Consider the following 25,671-nt stretch of genomic DNA (forward strand, 5'->3'; position numbering starts at 1 on the left):
CCAGGAAGGAGAGTGGAAGGCGCAGCGTGCAGAGTGGGGCGCAGGAGCAGTCCCGTGGTGCCCAGGAGCAGGGTTCCCTGTGGGGCAGGGTGGCCACACTGGCGGGGCGCCCCCGCGTGGGCCGCTCGCCCAAGATGGCGATGGAGGGGCGGGTGAGCTGGCCGCGGCCCGGCCCCGCGCCGGCCCCGCTCGGGCCGGGCCCCGGAGGCCGCGCCCCCCGCCCGCGGCGCCGCGCCTCCCGGAGCCACTGACGCCCGGCGCGCCCTCCCCCGGCGGCGGCCCAGGCGCCCGGACGCGGCGGCGGCGGGCGCGGCCCGAGCCCGGCCCTATGGCGCGGGCGGACACGGGCCGCGGGCTCCTGGCGCTGACCTTCTGCCTGCTGTCCGCGCGCGGTAAGGGCCCGGGTGGCCGCAGTCACGAGTGGGCGTCCCTAGCACCCGCGATGTTTGCACGCCGGGGGGCTGCGGGGACTTGCCCTCAGGGGGGGTGTGTGTCCTTGCTGTGTCCGTGCGTGTCCCCCTGCGCGTGGACCTTGTGCGTGTGAGGTGTGCATGTGTGTGTGTCGGGGTGGGGGTGTCCTGCGGGAGAATGTGTCCACAGTGCGTGCCGAAGGTGCCGGGTGGCATCGCCAGCGCGCGAGTGCCTGCGGCGCTGGTAGCCCTAAGCGGGGCATGCTTCTGCCCTGCTCGCACGCGTCTCGCGGTCGCGAGTGTTCCTGAGAGAGCCGGCGGGGCGGGTGTGTGCTCTTACACCTCCATTTGTGTCGGGTGCGATGTGGAACTGGATGGAGCTGAGCTAATATTTGGCCCTGGCTTTTGGGGAGTGTCCTTGCTCGTGGTGGGGGCGGCGGTGAGAAAAACCACACTCAACTTTGCCCAGTGGGTGTGGCCCCTGGGGCCAACTAGGGCCCTAGGGGAATGTGGGGGTGTTGTGGACGCAAACCCGGGGTTCGGAGGGGGTTGGGGGAAGGGCAGGGAACCAGTTGCTTTAGTGAACGGACCCAACACTAGATCTCTGGATGGGACGCGTGTCACTCCTGCCCCACCCCAAAGGGCGGACCGGGGAAGCGTGGAGGAGGTCAGCAAGGCCCCCTCCAGTCCCCCGGTCCTAGTGTGGGGTAGGGTCAGGGGTAAGGATCACAATTGTACACACCGGAAAAAGGGTTGGGAGGGGGTAACGAAGTGTCCAAGTGTGTGTGCCAGAGCTGCTTCTGGCACCCCCGGGCCCTCTGACTCTCAGTGGGGTATGCGTTTGCGGGGCGGCCCGAGGGAGGTTAGGTGGTAGGGCCGCGAGGGGGATGGGCTGCCCGCTTTGTTCGATTACTTCTTGCCTTCCCTGCCGAGGGGGGAGTTGAGGATGTGTCCGGGGCGAGCCGGGGAGGGACTTGGCAGTGGGGGTGGGGAGGGGGATTTTTCTCCAGCTGCTGCGGCTTTCCAGAGAGACTGGGCCAGGCCACGTGGGAGGGAGGCAGGGAGGGGAGAGCGGCGGGAGGGGGGGTGGAAGGAGCCTCCGCCGGGCCAACCCCAGGCCCATCTCCAGGAAAACAGCGGGTGGGAGAGTGCTGAAAACAGCTCGGACCCTAGCTCGCCCGGCAAGACACGCCCCTTTCCCTCCGAGACGGTGACCCGGCTGGAAGCCAGTGGCCGCTCGGTGCGTTGGGCTGGGCCGCAGAACCTGGGGGGCCCGGAGTTGTCAGGTGAATGCAGCGCGGGGAAATGTCAGAGAGGTGTCTTCCGGGAGCCCAAAGGATCAAGGAATAGTTGCTCCTCCCTACCTCCTGCTCTTCCCAAAGCTCCACGGACACGGGATCCTGGCTGGCAACCTCACTCGCGCTTTATTAAATACTTCTGAGGCCTCGGGCTGGAGCATCGGGGAGAGAGTCTGGAGACTGCCCTCTCCCTGCTTCCCAGTGCACAGGCAGAGAGGAGCGTGCCTTGAGATTCTCCCTGGCTGCCACCTGAATGGCTACAGCAACTACTATTCTTGCCCTGGTTTAACCTCCTTTGAGTGTGTAACCTCTGCAGTCTGCAGACACCCCTATGGAGTGGAGGCCATCCACTCTTTCACAGCATTTGGTTAACGTGTTCCTGATGCCCAGAATGTTGCAAATAAGGTCCTAGCAGCAGGCTACCAGCCTTAGGATCAGGGTCAGAGGTCAGGATTAGCAAGGTACTGCAGAAGAGAGGCTCCCGAGCCATACTGGGAAGACCAGGAGAGGTTCTGAAGAAAATGATGGCGAGAGGAAGAGCCAGCCCTGCAGAGGGAGGAGTCTTTCAGATCAAGCAGGGGGTGCCAATACTGGGAGGTGATTTAGTTCACATCATTGCATCAAGCTAAATCTGGTGCCATTTAGAATACGTGGTGGGAGTTGGGCATGTGGGGGAGGGGTAGGCCACTAGAGAATCAAGAGAGGACGCTAAGGAGGGAACTAGTCCCAGCTCGCAAAGAACAGTGTCAGTCCCACCAAGGTTTCTGGCCTGAGACCTTCCTGCCCCACTATGGGCAGGTTTTCAGACTAGCTTTGCATCAGCTCATTGGAGCCAGTGTGGAGAATGGATGGTGCAGGGATAGGCAAGAATCTCCAGCTCCTGGGGAGGAGGTGGTGATACAGGAGACAGACAGTGTTGGCAGCTAGCAGAACAGCATGGCCAGAGTGGCTGAATTCTAGAGATATTAAGGAAACAGAATCAGAAGGGTGTGAGCATGGATCAGTGGTTTTTTTCTTTGTTTTCAATTTTATTATATGTGTATGGGTGTGTTGTCTGCAAGCATGTCAGTGTATACCATGTATGTGCCCAGTACCTGTGGAAGCCAGATGACAGTATCAGATCCTCTGAAATTGGAGTTACAAATGGTTGTGAGCCACCATGTGGGTGCTAGGAACTGAACCCAGGTCCTTTGGAAGAGTAGCCAGTGCTTTTAGCCACTGAGTCATCACTCCAGCCCCTATAGATGTGGTCTATTAGCGAGAGAAGAAAGTCAAATTCAGCATGGGCCAGAATGAGGTCTGGGACTGGGTTAAAACAATGGCAGCACCTGTCTAGTCCCGTGACCTTGCTCTTCAGTCAGAGATCGTGGCTGTGAGTTCATAGGAATGAGATTTACATCTGAGGGCAGTGGTAGGAAACAGATCTTTTACCATATGAAGGAGTGGGGCTCCCATCTCCAATCAAATCAGAATTTGAGGTTTGGGGAACCCAGAGAGCTCTGAGAATATAGGAGCCCTTTCCTTACCTGGAAAACCTCCTCCCCACCATCCCTTTCTCAACCTTGAGACTCAAGCCCATCTTAGAGGCCAACACTAGAAGCTTTTTGTTTGTTTTGAGACAAGGTTGTAGCTCTGGCTGCCCTGAAACTGGCTTTGTAGACCAGGCTGGCCTAGAACTCACAGAGATTTGCCTGCCTCTGCCTCCCAGTGCTGAGATTAAAGATGTGAAGCTTCTTTTAATAGTGACTGGTGCAGGGAATTTACCTAGATCTTCAGGTGATCTGTGTGTATTTTCATGGCCTAATTAATCACATATTTATATATGAATATTTTCCTGATTGTATCTCTTTCAAGCTAAGAGATCTCATGATCAAAGCATTATATAGTATCAGCACTCAAAGAAACATAGGAAGCTAGGCATTGTGGTGCCTATCTGTAACCCCAGTGCTTGAGAGACTGAGACAGGAGGATTGCAGTGAGGTCAGTGCAGCTGGGCTATACAGTGACTCAACTTACTCCAGTCAAAAGAGAGAAAGTAATCGAAAGAATTTATTCAAAAAGAGTCTATTTTACAGATGGGCGACCTGAGTGTTATTCAATTAGGAACTGATCTGGGGCCAGACCAGTCTCCTGGTTCTTTCTTGTAAGGCAGCCTGGCCACTCTTCCCAGGGAATTGTACACAAACCAGTTCACCCTCACTGCACTTCTTCCATAGAGAAGTTAGCAGCTTTGAACCTGAGTCTTCTCTCTGGTTGGTCCAAAGATATGGAATTGTTTCACCCACCTCCTGCTCGCTCCAATGTCTCTGAGGTACAGCAACCAGACTTGGAATTCTAGATGCAGAACATATGTGGCTGCCAGATAGTCCTGGGGCTCCCAGGAAGGCAGGGGGAGGAATAAGGGGCTCTATGGAGAAGTCGTGGGGATGGAAAGTGGGGTTCAGGGAAGGATGTCCTGGGGTCTGCAAGAATGGGCCAGGCTAGCTGTAGGATTCCCGTAGATGTGGAGGGGCAGTGGGGTCATTGGGGTCAAGGAGGCCAAGGGCCAATAAGCTTTCTCCAGGTGCAGGTCAGGACTCCTGATCACTTGATGAGGGGCCTCTTACTTTATTTACATGACCTTATTGTGTAGTTTTGAGGACAGAGCTCTGGCACCCATCGGCAGAACATATGCAGAGACACAGGTTGGTTCAGAAGAAATTCTTTTAAGCATATGAGTTGTATAGCAGAAACTATACAGCTGTATAGCTATATAGCAAGATAAAGGGCTCCCGCCCTAATGTTGTTCAGACAAAGTTTTACTATGAATTTGCTGTTCTGTTTCTGTGTGGTTTTTGTCAGCATGTTTCAGACAGGGCTGATGTAGCCTAGGCTGGCCTTAAACTTACTTTGTAGCTTCGAACTTCTATTTCTTCTACCTTTACCCTCTGAGTGTTGGGATTACAGGGTTCACCACCACATGAAGTGCTGGGAACTAAACTCGGCATTTCATGCATGCTAGGTAAGCATTCTACCAACTGAGCATATCCCCAGCTCCCAGTCTAGGTGGTTTTAAAGCATTTTATTAGGTGTTTAGTAGAGGCCACATAATATGCCAGGCAGTTTCTGTCTGTATTATTCAGATCGTCCCTAGCTCTGAAGGGAGTTACTTTCACAGATTACAAAGCCAAGGCTTGGAAAGGCATACGGAATTCTATGATATTATTTGAGAGGGTCTGCATATCTACACAGCCATTTGAGAAATATGTATTGAGTATCTACACAAGACACTTGTTTTAGATGCTGAAGCCTAAAGGACAACTAGGATATGATCCTAAGAGATAATTAAGGACAAGTCAAAAGCTCAGTTGGTAGCTTGCTGGTGGCCCTGTAGCCCAGCATGTAATCCTAGCACTTGGGAGGTAGAGGCAAAGGGATCAGAGGTTCAAGGTCATTCTCAGCTGCATATAGAGATCAACAACAGCCTGAGCTACATGACATGGGTCTCAAAAAGACAGTCTGGAGTGGTAAATGCAGCAATCAGGCACTCCATTTCCTAGAGGCAGGAAGCCTTGGAGGGACAAGTGTAGTACTGTTGAAAGCCTTTCTAGGAAGACGTAGCAAGGGAACCCACAAGGCAACTTCCAGAGGCTTGGGGGTGGCTTGTTTTGTATGGCTTGGTGAGCAAGGACATCAGAGGGATCAGGTGGAGGGAGGGAGGTCATGTTGGATGTGGCTTTGCTGTCACCCTAGATGACAATGAGTCTCCCTCTCTGGATTGTAGATAGAGGGAGGCTGAGGCCTTCCTTGTGTTCTTGGCACCCACTCAGACTCTCCTTCCAGCTGTTGGAGGGAGGGACTTAGTATATGGTGAGGAAGGTGGCCAAGGTTCTGGAAGAAACTGACTTGTGTCTCTTGGGAAAGAAGAGTGGCCTATGGTGTCAGGGAGGATTGCCCTACAAGTGAGAACAAGTTGTAAATCTGTGGAAAACAGCAAGGAAGCTCTGATGTTGTGGCAAGTCATTGGCTTTACTCCCCTCCCCCACCTACATACCCTGTCCTTTCTGAACATTCCATGAAGAATAGAACCCAACTCAGGCTCCTGGGGACCTCACCAAATAGCTCCAATCAGACCCTGGAACTCTGTAACAAATTGCCTTTCTGATTAGGTTCTTACTGGTCTTATAAAACCTAATCTATCCTCTTGGGTGGCCAAAAGAGCTTCTTAGAGCCCAGCATGGTGGTGCAAACCTGTGTAAGAAGTGTTTGGGAGGCAGAGGCAGGCAGATCTCTGTGAGTTTGAGGCCAACCTGAGAGCGAGCTCCAGAATAGCTAGGGCTACACAGAGAAAAAATCAGGGGTGGGGAAGTCGGGGGTGGCAAAGAAGAAAAAGAAGCAGAGGCAGGAGGGTCAACATAGTGGGTTACATAGTGAGATCATGTCTCAAGAAAGAAAGAAAAGAAAGGGGGGAGGAAAAAAAAAGAAGATTGAGGGCCAGGCACAGTGGCACATGCCTTTAATCATAGCACTCAGGAGGCAGAGGTAGGGGCAATCTCTGTGAGTTTGAGTCCAGCATGGTTTACATAATGAGTTTCAGGACAGACGGGGCTAATTTGAAAGACCCTGTCTCAAAAAGAAAAGAAAAAGAAAAAATAAGGTTGAGAAATGGCTGGGGGAATTCCAAAAGCAGTTCTGTATCTATGATTGGGTCTCACCAAAAAGACTGATGTAGACTGAGGGAAACCCCTGAAGATGAAAGCCTGGTACCAGCAAGTGTCTCCTGGTCCTGTGAAGACCAGGAAGATGCTTGTGCAAAGGACTTTGGGAGTCAGCTATGCAGTGGCTTGGGGGAGCAAGGTCCCTTGGACAAGTGAGGTTTACTCACTTTCCCCAATTTCAGTCATCACTATTATGGGCCTGGTGGTAGACAAATCAGACTTTTTTTTCTTTTGGTTTTTCAAGACAGGGTTTCTCGTGTGTATCCCTGGCTGTCCTGGAACTAGTTCTATAGACCAGGCTGGCCTCAAACTCACAGAGATCGACCTGCCTCTGGCTTGCTTTTCTTGAAACAGGGTTTTATGTAGCCCAGGCTGGACTTGAACTCCCTATATCATTGTGGATGACCTTGAACTTTATGTGTGTAGTGTTAGGAATTGAACTTAGGGGCTCAAATATACTAGGCAAGCAGTCCTATGACTGAGCTATATTTCTAGCCCGCTCTTGAACTTCTGATCCTCCTGTCTCCGCCTCCCTAGTTCTGACATTTCCTATTTCAGGTGTGTACCACTAAACCCTAATTATCCAGAGCTAGGGATCAAACCCAGGGCCTCCAGCATCCTAGGTCTGAGCTGCTTCTCCAGTCCAAGAAGTTTGTTGTAAATGTTTGAGTTTGGAGATTGCCCTTAAACAAGGATGGAAAAGTGAGAAGGGGAGAAAAGGAACTAACCCAAGATTGTGCAAGAAATGACTGGACTTAGTCCTGGAGGAGGGGGCCAAACGATGGGGGCGAAGCACAAAGCTTGTTTCACCTGTAATAGAAACGGAAAAATGCTCAGGAGACGTGCAAATGGCATTTGAAAAACTTCCCTAGAGGAAGGCAGAGAAGTCTCCTGGAGGGAGGCTGGCATCTGGGCAGAGCTCCCTGGAAAACTTCTTTTTCAAGAGTGTTCTTCCTAGTTGCCGGTTCATCTCCTAAAAGTCCAAGGACCGTTTGCTCAGATCTCCACACCGCACCCCTATCTCTGGTCCTTAGTTTCCTCACCCGTGGAATGGACCTTGGACTTCGGAAAGTTGCCACTGAAATGGGTCCACTAAGCCTTTGCCACAGGCCTGCTGCTCTCTGAAGCGGACCCCTTCTCTTTCTGTGTCTTCATCCCTGCGGGTTTCCTTGATTCCGCCTTGCTGGGCTCCTCTGAGGTAGTGAAGCTAGACATCTGCTGATCCATGAATATTCAGGAAGGGAACTGGAGCTCCTGGGGCCCCCCTGCCAGCCACCAGCCCCTCTGGCGGCTGTCCTGCCCGCCAGAGCCCAGGCTGCTGACATACTCAGCAGCTGCTCGGGCCCCAACTGTTCACATTGTTTGTTCAGCACGGCAGGGGATTTTCCAAGCCCCGGACATGCTTTAGGGGGTGGGGAGGCTGCCAGAGGGCTCGAGGATTCGTGTTTGTGGGGGCTTTTTCTCCTCTGAAACCCAAGCCTACAGTTCTGCCACTGGACCAGAGCATTTGAAGCTGCTGGGCTGAGAGCCCATGCTTGCCTTCCACGACTCTAAGTTTGAATCATGAAATCTAGGGCTTTAGAAGAAGAGAAAGGGCTGGATGCGAAGAGCAGCAAAGAGCGTTTGTGTAGCTCCTTGACGGGTGCCCAGGGTCCTAAAGAATGCGCGGCTGGGGCTCCGGGTGCAGCTGTGTGATGAGCTTTTGCCTAACCTCACAAAACCATTGGTTCTATCCCCAGAACCACCAAAAAAGAATGAGCTCCCTGCTTCTTGAGCGATGTCCATTGGGCTCTGGGCTGAACCCCTGACACTTTTGCAGCACTTGGTTGATTCCCACAGGCTCAGTAGCATCTGCATTTTAACTATGTGGAAACTGAGACTCAGAGAGGACACCAGGCTGCTGTCACAGCTGGCAGGGGAAGCAGCAAGACTGGGACCTTGATCTCTCTGTCTCTATCTGGTGTGTGTGTGTGTGTGTGTGTGTGTGTGTGTGTGTGTGTGTGTGTGTATTTGTTGTATGTGTGCGTTCATGTGTAAGTGTGCATGCAGAGGTCTTTTTTTAAGTGAGGGCATGGATGAGATGCGGTTCACTGAGGATAACAGCAGCATGAACCACCTGGTGTCCTGAAGTACCAGGATGCTTAGCTGAGGAGGAGGGAGAGTTTGAGGAGGAGGTGGGCTGTCTCAGAAGCTAAAGCATAGGAGCAAGGTGAACCCTCTATTCACTCACAAGCCTGTCTGCTGGTCGTGCCCTGACATCATTTGTACAGATGCCACCATTAGAGCAATTTCATAGTGAGAAATAAATAATTAATTAAAATTTAGATGTATTTATTTTATTTGATGTGTATGAGAGTTTTGCTTGTGTATGTGTTTATTCAGGTACATGGACCTCAGATCCCTTGGAACTGGAGTTACAAATGGTTGTGAGTCACCATGTGAGTGCTGGTCCTCTGCAAGAGTAACAAATAGCCTTAATGGCTGAACCATCTATCCAGTCCCTACCTTACTTTTTTGAGACAGTGCTCTCACTGATTGGAGCTCATTGGCTAAACTGGCTCCAGGGATCCACTTGTCTCTACCTCCTCAGCACTGGGATTACAGATGTGAGTGCTAGGGATCCAAATTCAGATCCCCACAACTGTGTGGAAAACACTTTTCCCACTGGGCCATCTCCCCAGCCCCTGGAAGCTCAATTGTATGCCCAGAGTGGGACTGCCTTCTCCCCTGACACTTGCTGCATCACTCAGGCCAGCCTTGCAGCCAGATCTGTCTAGGAGAGCCTTGCGGATAAAGTGGGAGAGCAGCGGTCTGGTGAGGTTCTTTCTGACCCTCCATCCTTCACATCTCTTCCCTGTCCCCTTGTCTCAGCGAGTTAGGACTGTCTCCCCACCCCTTTACTACTGTTGTTATATTGTTATTATTATTATTATTATTATTAATTTTACGTGTATAGGCATTTTGCCTGCATATGTGCCTTGTGTCTGCCTGCTGCTTGCAGAGAGCAGAAGAGGAAATCAGAGCCCCTGGAACTGGAGTTACAAATGGTTGTGAGTTGATGGGGGTACTGAGCCTGAATCCCAGTCCTCTGAACAAATAGCCAGTGCTCTTAACCACTGAGCCATCTCTCCAGTCCCTGGCCTATCACCCCCATCTCCCCAAGACAGTGTTTTTCTGTGTAGCCCTGGCTATCTTGGAACTTGCTCTGTAAACCAGGCTGGCCTTGAACTCACAGAGATCTGCCTGCCTCTGCCTCCCAAGTGCTGGGACTAAAGGTGTGCACCACCACCACCCAGCCCCTGGACTGTCTTATTCCTCTTTGAATGCTATAGGGAGGAAACATGAAGACACAGGAATTGTTGACCGCTGTGGCAGACAGAGGAATATGTATGTCGGGAAACATAGATGGAACAGCGTGGGGTGTTCGTGGGGAGTGCTGTGTTTGCTCCATAACAGATATCTCTGTATCAGTGAATAAGCTGAGACCTGGAAGAAGCGCTTAGCTCAAGGCACACATCTTCCTGATTGCCTAGCCTTCCTGCTTTGTGTGGCTCTGCCACTCCAGACTTGCCTGATGATAAAGATGTCACTTCCATCCTTGGTCTGCTTTCAGATGTGTCATGCTACCTTGCAGTGAGGAGTCAGGCCAGAGACTAAGAAAAGACTTTAGACTACTGAGTTTTTATGGCACAGGGAGATACAGTTTAGCTGTGATGAAGGACTCACATGGCAAACCATAGATCCATAATAATGATGGGCAGGCCCTATTGAATCATTTAAGTATGATAAGAAATATTTCCCTCTGCAATGTTGTCTTGATTCAGGATCGAGTGCATTCTATAATGATCCTCCTCCCTTTGTGGCAGGGGCAGTGTTAGGATCTACAGGCAGTATGTACACACACACACACACACACACACACACACACACACACACACACACACACACACTCATACTTGCTTTACACACATAGTACATTTCTCAGAGTTTTCCACTTACAACATTTTTCTAGCTGTGGTGTGTATTTAGCTGGGTGATAGTGGTGGGGATATCCATTGGATTCCAGAGGGAATAAAACCACTGACCCACCACACAGTGCCAGGCAATGCTACGTCTTCTGCATGTCATCCGAGTGGGCACTCACGACAGCCTTAAAAGGAAGGAATTGCTATGTATTTTTTTTTAAACCAAGATACAACTCACAATTTACATGGAATTTACCACACCACGTGTATAAGTATGCTTTTTTGAGACAGAGTTTCATGTAGCCCAAGCTGGCATCTAAGTTACTACATAGCTGAAGATGAGGATGACCCTGAACTTTTGATCCTCCTGCCTCCATCCCTGGAATTTGGGGAATATAGGTGTGACCCCAGTGCTGGGGGTCAAACACAGGCCTCCTGCATGCTATGCAAGCCATCTACCAACTGAGCTATATCCCCTGCACTGTACCCTCCACCCTGTGGTTTTTAATATACTAATAAAGTTGTGTTCCTCGAACACTGTTTAATTCTAGAACATTTTTATCAAAAAGAAACCTCATGCTCCTTAGCAGTCACTCTCCATTCCTCTCTCTTCAAAATTCTTGGTAACCATTAATCTACTCTCCTGTCTGTGGACATTTCACGGAAATGAGATCACCAAGTTTGTAGCATGTGGTGACTGGTGTCTTTCACTTGGCATGAAGTTTCCAGGGCTCCTCCATGCACAAGCAAGCAGAGTACTTCATCCCTTCTGCTGAATGAACAAAATATTAGTCACTGGTGAAAAGCAAACACTTGGGTCGAATCTACTTTCTGGCTGTTGTGATAGACTGCTGTGAGCTGGGATTTTGGTGGTTGAAGAAGTCAAGCTAGGGGCTGGAGAGATGGCTCAGAGGTTAAGAGCACTGACTGTTCTTCCAGAAGTCCTGAGTTCAATTCCCAGCAACCACATGGTGGCTCACAACCATCCATTATGAGATTTGGTGCCCTCTTCTAGTGTGCAGATATACATGGAAGCAGAATGTTGTATACATAAATAAATAAAATATTAAAAAAAGAAACTGTTCTAAAAAAAAAAGAAGTCAAACTATGGAAAGATGGGACCCAAGAAGAAAGGAGCTTCTGGCAAATGGAGAACTGGCTCAGATAGATGCAGGGTCTTTCCACACAAGATTGGCACTGGGTGGTGAGCCAGTGATCAGAAGTCCACACACCCACAGCCCTGGTGCCTCTTTCTCCTCACAGGAGAGCTGCTGTTGCCCCAGGAGACAACTGTCAAGCTGAGCTGTGATGTGGGGCCACTGCAAGTGGTCCTGGGGCCCAAGCAGGCTGCAGTGCTGGACTGTAGTTTGGGGACTGCTGCTGCCGGACCACCGACCAGGGTGACATGGAGTAAGGATGGGGACTCTGTGCTGGAGCATGACCACCTACAACTTCTACCCAATGGCTCCCTGTTGCTGTCCTCACCTCTAGAACCAGAAGACAGTGCTGATGAGGAAGCTTTTAGGAGATGGAAGGTCATTGAGGGCAGCTATTCCTGTCTGGCCCATGGCCCACTGGGAGTAGTGGCCAGCCAGGTTGCTGTGGTCAAGCTTGCCAGTAAGTGCTTGCATATGGGGTGAGGGTTGGGATTTGGAGACCAAAGGGAAGGGATGGGGGTGGGGGGGGACAGAAGCCCAGCCCAGGATCCCTCCTCCTTTCCTGTCTTGCCTACTAGGTCCTGCCCTGCTACTATCTGCCCTTACTTCCCCGCCCTAGTATATAGGGGTAGCATGTCTACCAGGAAGGGGTCAGGGCCCCAAAGCTGTCTTTTTATGTTCCCCACCCAAATACTACCATGCACAAAAGGTATAGCCAACCCCATTCTCCTGGCACTGACCCCTCAGGGCTCTCTAGAGCCCAGGCTACCAAGAAATGAACCTGTCTTATAGTGTGACTGTGAGGAGGACCTTGCATTCACTCAGCACCATCTAACCAGTAATCTTTTTTTTTTTTTTTTTTTTGCCACCTCTCTGCTCCCCAACGGTGTCTCCCTTGGCCACCTGTCTCCCCTCCCCAACTGTGTCCCTTGCTCTGGATTTGCTTGGCTCTGTGTTTCCATGACTCTGTGTTCTGTGTCACCGTGCATACTGCACTCACTCTCTCTTCACTGTGCTTATCCCCAGCACTTGCAGACTTCTCTCTGCACCCGGAGTCCCAGACAGTGGAGGAGAATGGGACAGCACGCTTTGAATGCCACACTGAGGGGCTACCAGCCCCCATCATTACTTGGGAAAAGGACCAGGTGACAGTGCCTGAGGAGCCTCGGTGAGTGATCTGCAAAGGAGTCTGCCCCAGTGTGTGCAGGGCAGAGGGTTCTGGGACATGCTTAGAACTGTAGAGCTGGGATTCTTAGATCCAAGGTGGCTCCAATCACCTAGACTCACCCAAGAGCCAACTGCTAGCCTGACTTCTAGCCTGGTTAGAAGGTTTCCTCTCTGGACAAAAAGTCACCCACCAGGTTGGGGTGCATAGAACTGGAGAACAGTCTAGAGCCCTTCCAAGCACTCATAGTCCACCGCTTGCTTTACTGAGGACACTAAGTGCCAGAGAGTGGCTGTGATCTATTTACAACCACAGCAGGAGCCACTGACAGAAGGCTGGCTTCTGCTCAGATTGCTCTTTCCAAGGTTCCTCTGGAGTTTCTCCCTGAACTCCTAACTTCTCGTCCTGTCTCTGCTCTATCCTGTCAGGCTCAGGCATCTGGTAGTAGTCCATAGGGCCTGTCTTGTTTCATTCTCCTCTCTTCCTATAAAGATAGTGGCTTGGTGGAACAATCCAGCGAAAGTTCCAGATTGGAAGCAAAGCAGAGGACAACCAGGACTTTTTCCCTGCTGTGGCCTCCTGGCAAGTCCAGATGCACACATAGCAGCCCAGAACCCAGAGGCTTTCTGCCTCTGAGGTCTCCGGGTTGGCTTCAAGTCACCCCTTGGGACTTATACATCTTTGGGGGATGTGGCTTCAAAGGTCTGTCCCAAGCGTTCCACAGCCCTCTTCTGCATCTGTCTATCAGCTTCCTCTTTATCCTCTGCTACATGGAAGTGGGATCCTCACCTCTGGCTTCCAAATGACTCCTAAGCACCCCCCCAACTCACTCCTTGACTATTGGGCTGCCCCTAACCTTGCTGAGTCATGGGGTTGGGAAGTGTAGAAAAATCACAGGACATCTGTGATCAGATAAAGTCAACAGATAGGATCCTTGTTGACTTAGTGTAGCTTGGCCTCCACTCATCCTTAGTACATGGCTTCCCATTCAGCTCTACTCTACCTGTATTTGTGAAATGAAATGGAAAGGGCATTCAAACAAGTTGGAATTTCCCAAACATGGTCTTTTTTATTTTATTTTATTTTTTGTTTTTTTGAGACAGGGTTTCTCTGTGTAACAGTCTTGGCTGTCCTGGAACTTGCTTTGTAGACCAGGCTGACCTCAAACTCACAGAGATCTGCCTGCCTCTGCCTCCCAAGCACTGGAATTAAAGGTGTGCCCAACCCACCACCCGGCAGTCCAAATGCAGTCTTTATATTAGTGTATTAGTTTTTTCTTTTTCTTTCTTTCTTTTTTTTTTTTTTGAGACAAGGACTCATTGTAGTTCAGGCTGGCCTCAAACTCAACATTAGTCAAGGATGACCCTGAACTCTTAATCTTCCTATATGCTGGGTTCTGGAATAACAGTTTATGTGGTTGTAGGGATGGGACCCTGGGCTTTGGACATGCTAGGCTAGTATTCTTACTTAGCAACTGAGCTACATCCCCAGCCCCAAAATATATTTTTAAAGTTCATATAAACAACAAAGAAAGAAAAACTATCTCATTGCCCAACTACTGTTATTTGTGGGGAGGTCAATTGTGGGTTTTTTTTCCGACATAGGGTCTTGCTAGGTAGCCCAGGCTAGCCTCGGACTTAGGACCTTTCTGTCTCAGCTTCTGAAGTCTTGGAGTTATAGGCCTGTGCCACCATACTTGGCTCCATTTATTAGTTTTTGTTTCTGTTTTTCACTCATTGTTAGGTTTCTGTTTTGCTTTAAACAGGATCTCCCTGTGTGTTCCAGGGTTGTCTAGATCTCACTATGTAGACCAGGCTGGCCTCACTAGAACAGCAGGGATCAGACTTTCCCTCCCAGCATCTAATTCAGGCATCATCCCATGGAGCTACAGGCGTCACCCACAAGGTGAAGCTGCCAGCTCCTGGCTCCAGCAGCGCTTGCCACCAAGTCCTCTGAAAATTGATCCTGGTCTATAAATAGCCCAGGCTCACATGCCCCAGCACATTGTGTCAGGGAATAAAGAAATGTCTAAAACAGCAACTTGATTTTGGCCAAGGTATGTATTTTCACATGTGTCCAGATATACAAAATGATAGTGGTAAACTCAGCCCAGTGGTTTTAGGAGGTTGTAGGCTGTGAACATTTTCAGTACAACCATATTGTCAGAAGAAAGGCACAGATTTTCTAACTAATGTTAACAGCTAAATCCCAAAGCAATCCCTGGTGTTTACTCTTGTTTGTTTGTTTATTTCAAGGCAATCTCATGTAGCCTAGGTTGGTCTTGAACTTCCAATTTCCCTGCTTCTACTTCCCCAGTGCTGGGACTGCAGGCATGAGCCACCATAACCTGCTCATGAAGTGCTGAGGATAAAACCCAGGGTTTTGTGTATGTCTACTCTACCAGCTTAGCTACACCCCAGCCCCACTTACACTAACTTCTAATAATAGGGTATACTTTGTCTTCCACAGGGGCCAGTCATAAATGAGACTAACAATTGGACTTTATGTTAAGATTTATGCCAAAACACGCAACTTTACGGAACGAGAAGGAAGGTCACCTACTAACTAAACATAGTTACTAACATTTTGAGTATTCCATACAGTCCATTTGAAATACATGTGAGGTTCATACCTGTATAAATGTGTTTGCAGTTTGTAACTTATGGTGTCTGTGTCCCTTACGGAATGTGAGCTCGTGGGAAGAGGGTCAGAGCTGTGAAGCACGCAGGACAGGATCACTGGACTCTTTTTCCAGATGAAAAAACTGTTACCCAGATATGTCATGTCCCTTGCCACAGCCACATACATTAGAACTGTTTCTCTCGCCCTTCTACATTGCTGTTTCTTCTGTGTGGAAGCCCACCATTACAAAACAAAATGGGGAAAGGCATACACTTTTAAGTTTCACATTTGAAAATGTTCTATCCCGGGGCTGGAGAGATGGCTCAGAGGTTAAGCACTGGCTGCTCTTCCAGAGGTCCTGAGTTCAATTCCCAGCAACTACATGGTGGTTCACAACCATCTATAATGAAATCTGGTGCCCTCTTCTGACATGCAGGCAGAACACTGTATACATAATAAATAAATAAATCTTAAAAGAAAAGAAAATGTTCTATCCCAGCATTCAGAAGGTTGAGGCAGAAGGATCAGAAGTTCAGACTCATCTTCAACTGTACAGAGTGAGTTTCAGACCAGCCTGTGGTATCATATTTTATCTCAAATAATTATTTATTTCATTTTGTGAAGCTCAACAAATAAGAGTCCCCAGTAATTGCTATGCAGAGAAAACCCCATGCACTACCCAACCTTGGCTTTTTCTTCATGCATCCCAACCTATCATTTATCTGTTTTCCAAAACCAGAATTTCTTCCTAAGCAATATTTTGTGACTTCTCCCCTACTAGCCAATACATCCCGGACATCTTTCCAAAATCAGAGCTTCCAAAACTACATTGTAACAAAAACAGAAAAGGTTTAGACAGCCCTGAGCAGGCAGGGTCCCACCTTGCCTCTGGCTGCAGCTACAGCTCTGTGCCCAAGAAAGGAGCGTGTCTACCCATGCACACAAAGTTAAGTTCTAGGAACAGATTTGCTCTTGGCACTTGGTGTATCATTTTCCTGGCAAGACCAGAGACCCTTAGGGTTAGAAAGTGGAGGCTATTAGCTGGAGGGTGGAGGGAAGAGGAAAAGCTTTGGAATGCAGCTTTGTTAGGTAGGGTCTGGCATGAGGGGGTCTCATGAGGGGCCTGCTTGTTCTTTCTCATTTAATTTCTCATGGCAGTGGGTTGGGTACTGGCCCAGATATTTGCTTGCATCCCCTCCTGATTCAATACCCCCACCTCTTACTTTAGCACATGTGTGAGTGGATCTGGAGCTGAGGTCAAAGGTTGCATGGGGGACAGAGGTTCACCTGGGGGACAAGGAAAGGAGTGACACTGCCACTGCAGGTTTCCAAGCACCTGTCTAGAATGTCTCCCAAGACCCTTCTTCAGTCCCTGGTCCGTTCTACCTCTCCAACATTTAGATTTTCTCAGCCCCTGCTTCTCTAGGAGCAAAGGGTCTTCCTCCAGCACACCTCTGCCCTGTCCCCCTCTGACTCCGCTCAGTTTTTCACCTAAGATTTTCATCACTTGGAGCTGACCCTGTAGAAGACCTCATCACCCCCTGTTTGGTTGAGAATACTCAGTGCCCATCATCCCAATCTTCCTGCCCCAAATTTCTCAAGCAAGGCCTCCTGGCCTCCTCAATCCTCTAACAGGAGATCAGGTAACAATGCAGTCACCCCACCTGGCCCTCTAAAGTGCTGTGTAGATTGCTGGATGGGACCTACTAGAAACCACACCCATTCCTTCCCACAGACATCCCTAGCTCTGTGAGTAGTGGGCTGAGCATAGCATTGAGGGCCAGGAGACCCAGGTTCAAGATGTTTTATTTTGTAGCATGGTGGCCTCAAACTCACTATGTAGCACAGGACGACCTTGAACTTCTGATCCTCCTGCCTCTACCTCCGGAGTACTGTAACTGCAGGCACGGAGCATCAGTGGTTTATACAATGCTAAAGATGGAAGCTAGGACCTGGTGTACACTAGATAAACACTCTTCTAACCACAGCCCAAGACTCTGGTTTCAGTTCTGAACTGCTCCAGCTTAAAGACCCTAGGTGAACATCCTCCTCTGAGATTTGTTACTGTAAAATTAAGGTTGTGATTCTCCTGTCTCTTGGGATTCTTTCGAGGGTCAAATGAGATAAGGGAATTTTTCTTAGGGAGAAGAAGAGGAAACAACGGTAAGAAGTTAATGGGGCAGAGAGATGGCTCAGCAGTTAGACATGGACTGCTCCTCCAGAGGACCTGGCTTCAGCGTCCAGCACCTATATCCAGCTGCTCCATCTGTAATTCCAGCCCTCTTCTGGTCTCAGCAGACACATGCACACACCTACACATAGTTTAAAAAAAAATCCTCAGAAGGAAAAAAAAAAGAGGTTAAAAAAATCCAAATTGTTTTGTTTGTTTTTTTGTTTTTCAAGACAGGGTTTCTCTGTGTAGCTTTGGACCCTATTCTAGCACTCGCTCTGAAGACCAGGCTGGCCTCGAACTCACAGAGATCCACCTGCCTCTGCCTCCCGTGTGCTGGGATTAAAGGCGTGCACCACCAACCCCGGCAAAAAAATCCAAATTGTTTAAAGTATATGTATGCATAATAAAAAGTAAGTTTCTGACAGGCAGTAGTGGCATACATCTTTAATCCCAGCATTCAAAAGGCAGATCTCTGCGAGTTCAAGGCCAGCCTGTTCTACAGAGTGAGTTTCAGGAAAGCCAGGACTACAATGTGAAACCCTGTCTTGAAAAAAAAAAAAAAAAAAAAAAAAAAAAAGTAAGTTCTTTATACCCCCAGAATTTTAGTGTCCACTCATGTGATTTTGTGGCACCAAAGCACACTGTGCAGATGGCTCCTGGACCTGCAGCATTCCAGGAAGTCCTCAAACCTGTCAACTCAGGCCAGACCCAACTGTTTCCAGCCTCTGGCTTTGTGGACAGGGTTGCTGTGTTTGCTGCACATGTCTGAGACTCACGGGGTTACAGTCCAAGAAGTGCCAGGGCTAGATCAAAACCTCCTTGATTGTTGAACTGTGTGAGCTTGCCCAGGAAACAGGATATGTTAGGTGACAGCTGCAAGACAATTGTGCCTTCCTCAATTTTCTCGCCCACCTAAGCTGTTACTAAATCTTTTAGTCTTTGCCAATCTGTTAGATAAGGTTGGATCTTGTAGTTTGGATTTGCATTTCTGTCACTGTGGGCCACCGCTATATGTCCTTCCCCCACCTCACAGGCTCCCTCTCTTCCTTCTCAAGGCTCATCACTCTTCCCAATGGCGTCCTCCAGATCCTGGATGTCCAGGACAGTGACACAGGATCCTACCGCTGTGTGGCCACCAATTCAGCCCACCAACGCTTCAGCCACGAGGCTTCACTCAGAGTGGCCCTCAGAGGTAAGGGGACAGGCAGACAGGAAACCTGGAGATTTCCAGGGACGGACATCTTGGAAATGAAAGGGACCAGGCCAGATCTTCTGACAAATGACTGGGTAGTAGTAGTTCTACATGAGGCTAAGACTGGGGTTAGGGACCCAAGATCCCAACTTCCGGTATAAGGTTTCTTCCTTCTTATGGGGTATCTGTGCTTCCTAGGACTGGGCAGGAACTGGTGAGCAGGCAAGGTTATCAAAAGAAGGGTGTCAATGACCTACAGTGTCCATCCCTTCTCCCCCTCTGGGTGCCTTAAGGGCTCTGGGCAGGTGGGGGCCCTGTCTCACTCTCCATTTTATATACTGCCAGTCTGGCTCAATGTCACCTGTGTGCTGGTCCTTTTCTGCCTTTCTTTTTTTTTTTTCCTTCAATTTTTTACATTTATTTTTGTGTGTTTGTGCACACGTCCATGACACTCATGAACAGAGAATAATTTGTGGAAGCCATTTGTCTCCTTCCACTAAATGGGTTCCTAAGATCCGACTGGTGTCTTCAGGCTTGGCGGCAAGCAACGTTAGCTCTTGAGCCATTTTGTAAGTCCCTTTTCTGCCTTTCTTTGAAAAGCTCCTGCCGGGATAAGTTGGTGGCAAGGGCACTGGTTTTGGTGTCACAAAGACTTGTTTTGACTCTCCTCACCCATCTGTGTGACCCTGGTCTGGAGATGGAATGTTCAGCTCAGAGAGGTTAGAATAATAACCGAGATGGAAATGGAAACTTGTTTGGCACTCCACAGCTGCTCAATAGATCTAACTTCGAGCCTCCCCCAAGTTCGCTCTTGTGCCATAACTCCCTTTCCCTGGTCCTATCCTCTTGTCCTTGGGGCTTCTCTGGGTTGCTGCTAGGGAGGACTTTGCGCTCTCTTCTGCACTGAGCCTCTGCCTCCCCCTGCTGGGCAAACAAGGTGTTCACCATTCTGCGTCGCAAAGAGAGTATTGGATACAGAAAACACAGCGCGAAGCGTCCGTGCTAAAAACTGGAGGCCACCCTTTGCTTTTGTACTTAGGACCCCCAGGCATTTTAGGGAAGGCATCTGCCTAACTCACACAACGCCTTATAGGTTATATAGATCTGCCTATATAGATCTAGGCAGTGCTAGATCTAGAATCGAGTGCTGGGTCCAAAGCAAAGGCCCGGTGGGATGGATTTGGGAGGGAAATATGGGTGTAATCTGCGACAGTCATTTGCGGGGTGGGGTTCATTTGTGTCGAAGAGCATTCTTCTGGCTCCAAGAGACAGAGCCCCGAGGTTCAGGCCAGCTCTATTGAACTTGGTAGCTGCTTTCCCCTTCTGACAGAAGGAATCCTGATGCCCCCTGCTCCCCTGCCTCAGTCATTACAGGAGCAGCAGGTGGCAGGCAGACCCCCTCCTCCTATTGTCTCTCCAGGGTCTTTGGAGGCTACCAGGGGCCAGGATGTGGTCATTGTGGCGGCCCCAGAGAACACTACTGTAGTGTCTGGACAGAGCGTAGTGATGGAGTGTGTGGCCTCTGCTGACCCCACGCCTTTTGTGTCCTGGGTCCGACAGGGTGAGTGCGGAGGGAAGAGGAGGAGGAGACTGGGGGAGTGGGCAGGATGGTGCTGTGTCTCAGGGACTCCAGGTCAGTAGCTACCTAAAGATAGATGGCTCAGAGTTTAAGAGTGCTGGCTACTCTTCCAGAGGTCCTTAGTTCAATTCCCAGCAACCATATAGTGGCTCACAACCATCTATTATGAGATCTGGTGCCCTCTTCTGGTGTGCAGATATACATGGAAGCAGAATGTTATATACATAATAAATAAATAAAATCTTTAAAAAAAAAAAAGATAGAAGGGGAGAACTGACTCCACAAAGTTGTTCTCTACCTCCGTAAGCACTTTCTAGCATGGCCAACATGTACATGCATTCATGCAATAATAAAGTGTAAAGAAGTTTGTATTAAAGCCCAGCAAAGGTAGCTCATGTCTTTTATCCCAGCCCAGAGGCAGGCAGATCTCTGAGTTCAAGGACAGCCTGGTCTACAGAGTGAGTTCCAGAACAGCCAGGGCTACACAGAGAAACCCTGTCTCCAAAAACAAAAAATAAAAACAGCAAAAAAAAAAGTTGTATTAAATATCTGCCTCAGGGGCTGGAGAGATGGCTCCGCAGTTAAGAGCAGTGTTTGCTCTTCCAAAAGTCCTGAGTTCAAATCCCAGCAACCACACGGTGGCTCACAACCATCCGTAATGGGATCTGATGCCCTCTTATGGCCTGCAGGGATACATGCAGACAGAACACTATATGCATAATAAATAAATAAATTTTTAAAAAATGGACTCCCAGACTCCCTCTAGCTGCCATCTTGCATCCCCATATGTGTGTGCCTTATCTCAGTTGGTCTGCCCAAGACCCCTGAGTGCGAACCCTAGTCCCCCACCTGGGCCCATTTCCACTCCAACAAGATGAAAGAAACGATCATGAACCAGGAAAAACTGGCCAAGCTGCAGGCACAAGTATGCATTGGTGGGAAAGAAACTGCTCGCAGAAAGAAGAAGGCGGTTCACAGAACAGTCACAGCAGATGATAAAAAACTGCAGTTCTCCTTAAAGAAGTTAGGAGTGATCATGTTTACAAACCAAGGAACAGTGACCCATTTTAACAACCCTAAAGTTCAGGCATCTCTGGCAGCAAACACCTTCACCATTACAGGCCATGCTGAGACAAAGCAGCTGACAGAAATGCTTCCCAGCATCCTAAACCAGCTTGGGGCAGACAGTCTGACTAGTTTAAGGAAACTGGCTGAAGCTCTGCCCAAACAATCTGTGGATGGAAAAGCACCACTTGCTGCTGGAGAGGATGATGATGAGGTCCCAGATCTGATGGAGAATTTTGATGAGACTTCTAACAACGAGGCAAACTGAATTGAGGCGACTTCTGAAGAAGGTGACACTTGCAGAAGTCACTGGAGCTGCTATTTTATATCATGACTGCTTTTTAAAATTCTTTTGTTTATGGATCTGATAAAATCTAGGTCTCTAATATTTTTAAGCCCAAGCCCCCTAGGCACTGCAGCTCTTTTCAGTTTTTGCTGAAACACAATTTATTCTTTGTAGCAAATTAAGCTGAAGAAGGCTGGGAATAAAGTATGGAAAGGGGTTAATAAAATTCTTTGCCTAGTAAAAACACAAAACAAAACAAAAATGTCTGTCCCACTCACCAGAGGCCATCTAACCAGTCTGCCCACTGCCCATCTCTCATCTCCCATGTACCTAGGAACCAGAGGAACTGGGATTCAGGCCAGCCAGTGTGGGGTGGAGGGTATAGAGGGAGCCCCTTAGTTGGAGAGGGAGTGGAGGGACAGCCCCAGCGTCCCCATCCAGCCTGCTCCTTCTCTGTCCCCAGATGGGAAGCCTATCTCCACAGATGTCATCGTTCTGGGTCGGACCAATCTACTCATCGCCAGTGCACAGCCCAGGCACTCTGGTGTTTATGTCTGCAGGGCCAACAAGCCCCGCACCCGAGACTTCGCCACGGCTGCTGCTGAGCTCCGAGTGCTGGGTGAGGGCTGAAGCTGTGGGTCACTAAAGGACGGGTGGTGGGTGGGTGTCAGAGGGAGGAGGGGGGTTCCTAGAAGATGGAACTTGGAAAGGGATGAAAAGGAAGGGGTCTTTATTTACTAATGGTGACTGTTGGAGGACTGGACTCTAGCTGGAGGATAGAGCAGCCAGAGTTGAGACAGGGATGGAGAGGGGTGTATAAGGCCTAGCTTGGGTGATGGAGAGTGAGTGAGTGGGTGATCTGGAGGGGGGTGAGGTTATGGGAAAAGATAGTAGAATGGCCTGGATGGTGTAAGCCTAGGAGCCAGAATCCAGACGTGTTAGCTAGCACTTGTCTGTTATCCCATCACTTGGAAGGCTATAGCGGGAGTGTGAGTTCGATGCTGGGAGCTGAAAGAGAGGAAGGCTAGCCCAGGATGGGCCAGGGCAAGTGGGCAGGCGGGTGGACTCGAGCTTGGTCCAGGTGACTAGGGGAGAGGACCTCAGGGAGCCGGTAGAGGACGCGGTGTTAGGACCGACCTCTTGTCAGAGTCCCCCTCCTGCCCACAGGGGCTCCTGCTATCTCTCAAGCTCCAGAGGCGTTGTCGCGGACTCGGGCCAGCACTGCGCGTTTCGTGTGCCGCGCGTCGGGGGAGCCACGGCCCGCGCTACGCTGGCTGCATGACGGGGCGCCACTGCGACCCAACGGGCGCGTCAAGGTCCAGGGCGGTGGCGGCAGCTTGGTCATCACGCAGATAGGCCTGCAGGACGCCGGCTACTACCAGTGCGTAGCAGAAAACAGCGCGGGAACCGCGTGTGCCGCTGCGCCCCTGGCGGTGGTGGTGCGCGAGGGACTGCCCAGCGCCCCCACTCGGGTCACGGCCACGCCGCTGAGCAGCTCCGCTGTGCTGGTGGCCTGGGAGAGGCCTGAGCTGCACAGCGAGCAAATCATTGGATTCTCCCTTCACTACCAAAAGGCAAGGGGTATGTCTACTCAAGACCAAGTGGCCCTACTTAGGGCAACCACGGATTAGATGACTGGAAGGATTGCCTGGTGGGGACCGCTGTGGGTGGGGTGAGGGAATGGGAGGCAGTGACCTTCAGTCTAATATTAGAGTTCAGAGTGTGCACCCGCTCCTTCCCCAGAGAGGATACTTCTCTATACAGGGTTAATGGAGTCATCTTCCACCTCAGCTAACTAACTACAGTAGTAGCTACTTCAATTAGACAGCACAAGGAATTTCCTAATCCGTTCTGGAATTGATACAATGGTTAGACTAGATGGCAAGGGCATTTATACCCTTCAGCCTAGATTGCCTTTGATGATTTAGCTATACATAGGCCATTAGGATCCCCAAACTAACTCCAACTGCTCAAACCTGGAATGGGCTGTGACAGTCCCCTTGTCCCCTGTGCCACTACCTCAGGAGTGGACAACGTGGAGTACCAGTTTGCAGTGAACAATGACACCACAGAGCTGCAGGTTCGGGACCTAGAACCCAACACGGATTATGAATTCTACGTGGTGGCCTACTCTCAGCTAGGGGCCAGCCGAACCTCCAGCCCAGCCCTGGTGCATACTCTGGATGACGGTAGGACCTCTGAACCTGCAGTGGCCTGGAACCCAGAGACAGTGTACCCTAAGGACTTCGTCCTTGCCTTGTGATGTCTTTTGTGTCCTGTAAAGGAGTGGGCAGGGTTTCTTCTTCCCAGTGTAAAAGGGGGAGACTGAGGATCAGAGAATGAAAGTGACTTGCCCAAGGTCAGTAGGACAGCTGGGACTTGAGCCCAGCTCTTGTGAGTCCCTGTATCATACAGCCCTCCTTCCTAACACCCATGTCCCATCCAACCATTGGATATAAAAGCTTCTGGCCCACACTGTCTGTTAGCCTTGGAGTAGGAAGGATGTCTCCTCATCCTCCAGCTTGGGGCTCCCCTAAGAGGCTCCCTTAGGAGCTTATGCCGCTGTTCTTCTGTCCTCAGTCCCTAGCGCAGCACCGCAGCTCGCCCTGTCCAGCCCCAACCCCTCAGACATCAGGGTGGCATGGCTGCCCCTGCCTTCTGGCCTGAGCAACGGACAGGTGGTGAAATACAAGATAGAGTATGGTTTGGGAAAGGAAGGTGAGTGGGATTGGGGCAATGGGAAGTCGTCAGTGGGAAAGGGGGTTCTCCACCAGTTGTGGGAGCGGTCCCAGCAGGGGCATGAGAAAGCTCTGGGAAAGGGCAATGGGAGGCTAGAGAGATAGCTTGATGCATAAAATACTTATGCAAGCCCAAGGACCTGAGTTCAATCCCAGCCTGGCACGGTGGTGATGCCTGCTTGTAATCCCAGTGCAGGGAAGATGGAGACAGGAGGCTCCCTTGTACTTACTCACTGGGCTAAATTGGTGAGTTCCAGGCCAGTGAGAGGAAGCCTGTTGTAAAAGGTGCACATACCAGAGAAATGCCAGCAGATGCCATCTGACATGTACCTGCATACGTGTGAACACAAACACTCATGTTAGGGGGCAGTAGAGGAAAAAGAAAGGCAAGGAGGGTTAGTAGCTCAGACAGGGTAAGCAGGTGCCGTGTGTAGTTAGTGGACCCTCTGACTCAGTTTCCTTTCTGTAAGCATGCAGTTCACCTAGTTGATCTTTGGAGCCCTTCTAGTGTAAGCACCAGAGGAGAGATGGGGTCCTACAGGTGTGCATGGGCTTGGGATGGTCCTGCTGGGGAGATGGCAGTCCGGGGGAGGTGACGTGGCTCTAAAAGGAATGGAGAATGTGGAAAGAAGAGTGGCCGCAGTGAGGGTAAAGCTAAAGAAACAGAGGCTGACCCAAGGCAGCAGCCAGGGCTCCTGACCCCAGGTAGTGCTGAGTGCTCTTAGCTGGTCCTCAAGCCCGCACAAGGGGTGTGTACTGCTTACTTTGACGGTGCACAGAGAGGAGATCGTGCCTTGGTCTTTCCATGCTGAACCAAGACCAGTGAGTAGGCTTCAGCAGCTGGAGCTAGAGGCCCCGGGGTAACCTGGAGGCATGGAGGGGTCAACCTGACTCCATGCTGAGGGGTCAGTGCCCACAGCGCTTTGGGACCTGAAGTGGAAGTCAGTGTGGCAAATTTATAGATTATGGTTCCCAGAAGAAGGACACCAAGCAGCCCATCCCTTTTGTTCCAGAAGATCAGGTTTTCTCCACTGAGGTGCCCGGAAATGAGACACAACTTACGTTAAACTCACTTCAGCCGAACAAGGTGTACCGAGTCCGGATTTCAGCTGGCACTGGGGCCGGCTACGGCGTTCCTTCCCAGTGGATGCAGCACCGGACACCCGGTGTGCACAACCAGAGCCATGGTATGGAGCTGCGGGGGGTGGGGGCGAAGACTGGACAGTGGGAACGAGTGTTCTGTGGCCTTGGAACCCCAGACCATCCCCAGCACAGACCTTTATTGCCACCCCACCCCCTCTTCCCACCTCTCATCCCCCCCCCA

At 50.2% G+C, this 25,671-nt stretch overlaps 2 protein-coding genes across 4 annotated transcripts in view; both read left to right on the forward strand.

Moving 5' to 3' along the window:
* The first annotated feature begins 285 nt into the window (after window positions 1-285).
* The window catches only part of Igdcc4 (immunoglobulin superfamily DCC subclass member 4), a 37,246-nt gene continuing 11,860 nt past the window's right edge, over window positions 286-25,671 (forward strand). The window contains exons 1-10 of one of the 3 annotated variants that reach the window (XM_027411338.2): window positions 286-392; window positions 11,634-11,987; window positions 12,554-12,695; window positions 18,543-18,679; window positions 20,100-20,240; window positions 22,073-22,228; window positions 22,777-23,190; window positions 23,634-23,798; window positions 24,190-24,327; window positions 25,361-25,534. In XM_027411338.2, coding sequence (XP_027267139.1) covers window positions 329-392; window positions 11,634-11,987; window positions 12,554-12,695; window positions 18,543-18,679; window positions 20,100-20,240; window positions 22,073-22,228; window positions 22,777-23,190; window positions 23,634-23,798; window positions 24,190-24,327; window positions 25,361-25,534 — 1,885 coding nt within the window. In that variant the 5' untranslated portion in view covers window positions 286-328. The remainder of the gene's footprint in view (window positions 393-11,633; window positions 11,988-12,553; window positions 12,696-18,542; window positions 18,680-20,099; window positions 20,241-22,072; window positions 22,229-22,776; window positions 23,191-23,633; window positions 23,799-24,189; window positions 24,328-25,360; window positions 25,535-25,671) is intronic. The other 2 variants (XM_027411339.2, XM_027411341.2) reach the window with 2 other exon arrangements.
* LOC103159389 (transcription factor BTF3-like) lies at window positions 21,119-21,666 on the forward strand. The gene has a single exon (XM_035443774.1). It carries the CDS (start codon window positions 21,133-21,135, stop codon window positions 21,589-21,591), a length of 459 nt encoding a protein of 152 aa, XP_035299665.1. The 5' UTR covers window positions 21,119-21,132; the 3' UTR covers window positions 21,592-21,666.

Source organism: Cricetulus griseus, chromosome 4 (assembly GCF_003668045.3).
Source record: "Cricetulus griseus strain 17A/GY chromosome 4, alternate assembly CriGri-PICRH-1.0, whole genome shotgun sequence".
In the NCBI taxonomy this organism is placed as follows: Eukaryota; Metazoa; Chordata; class Mammalia; order Rodentia; family Cricetidae; genus Cricetulus; species Cricetulus griseus.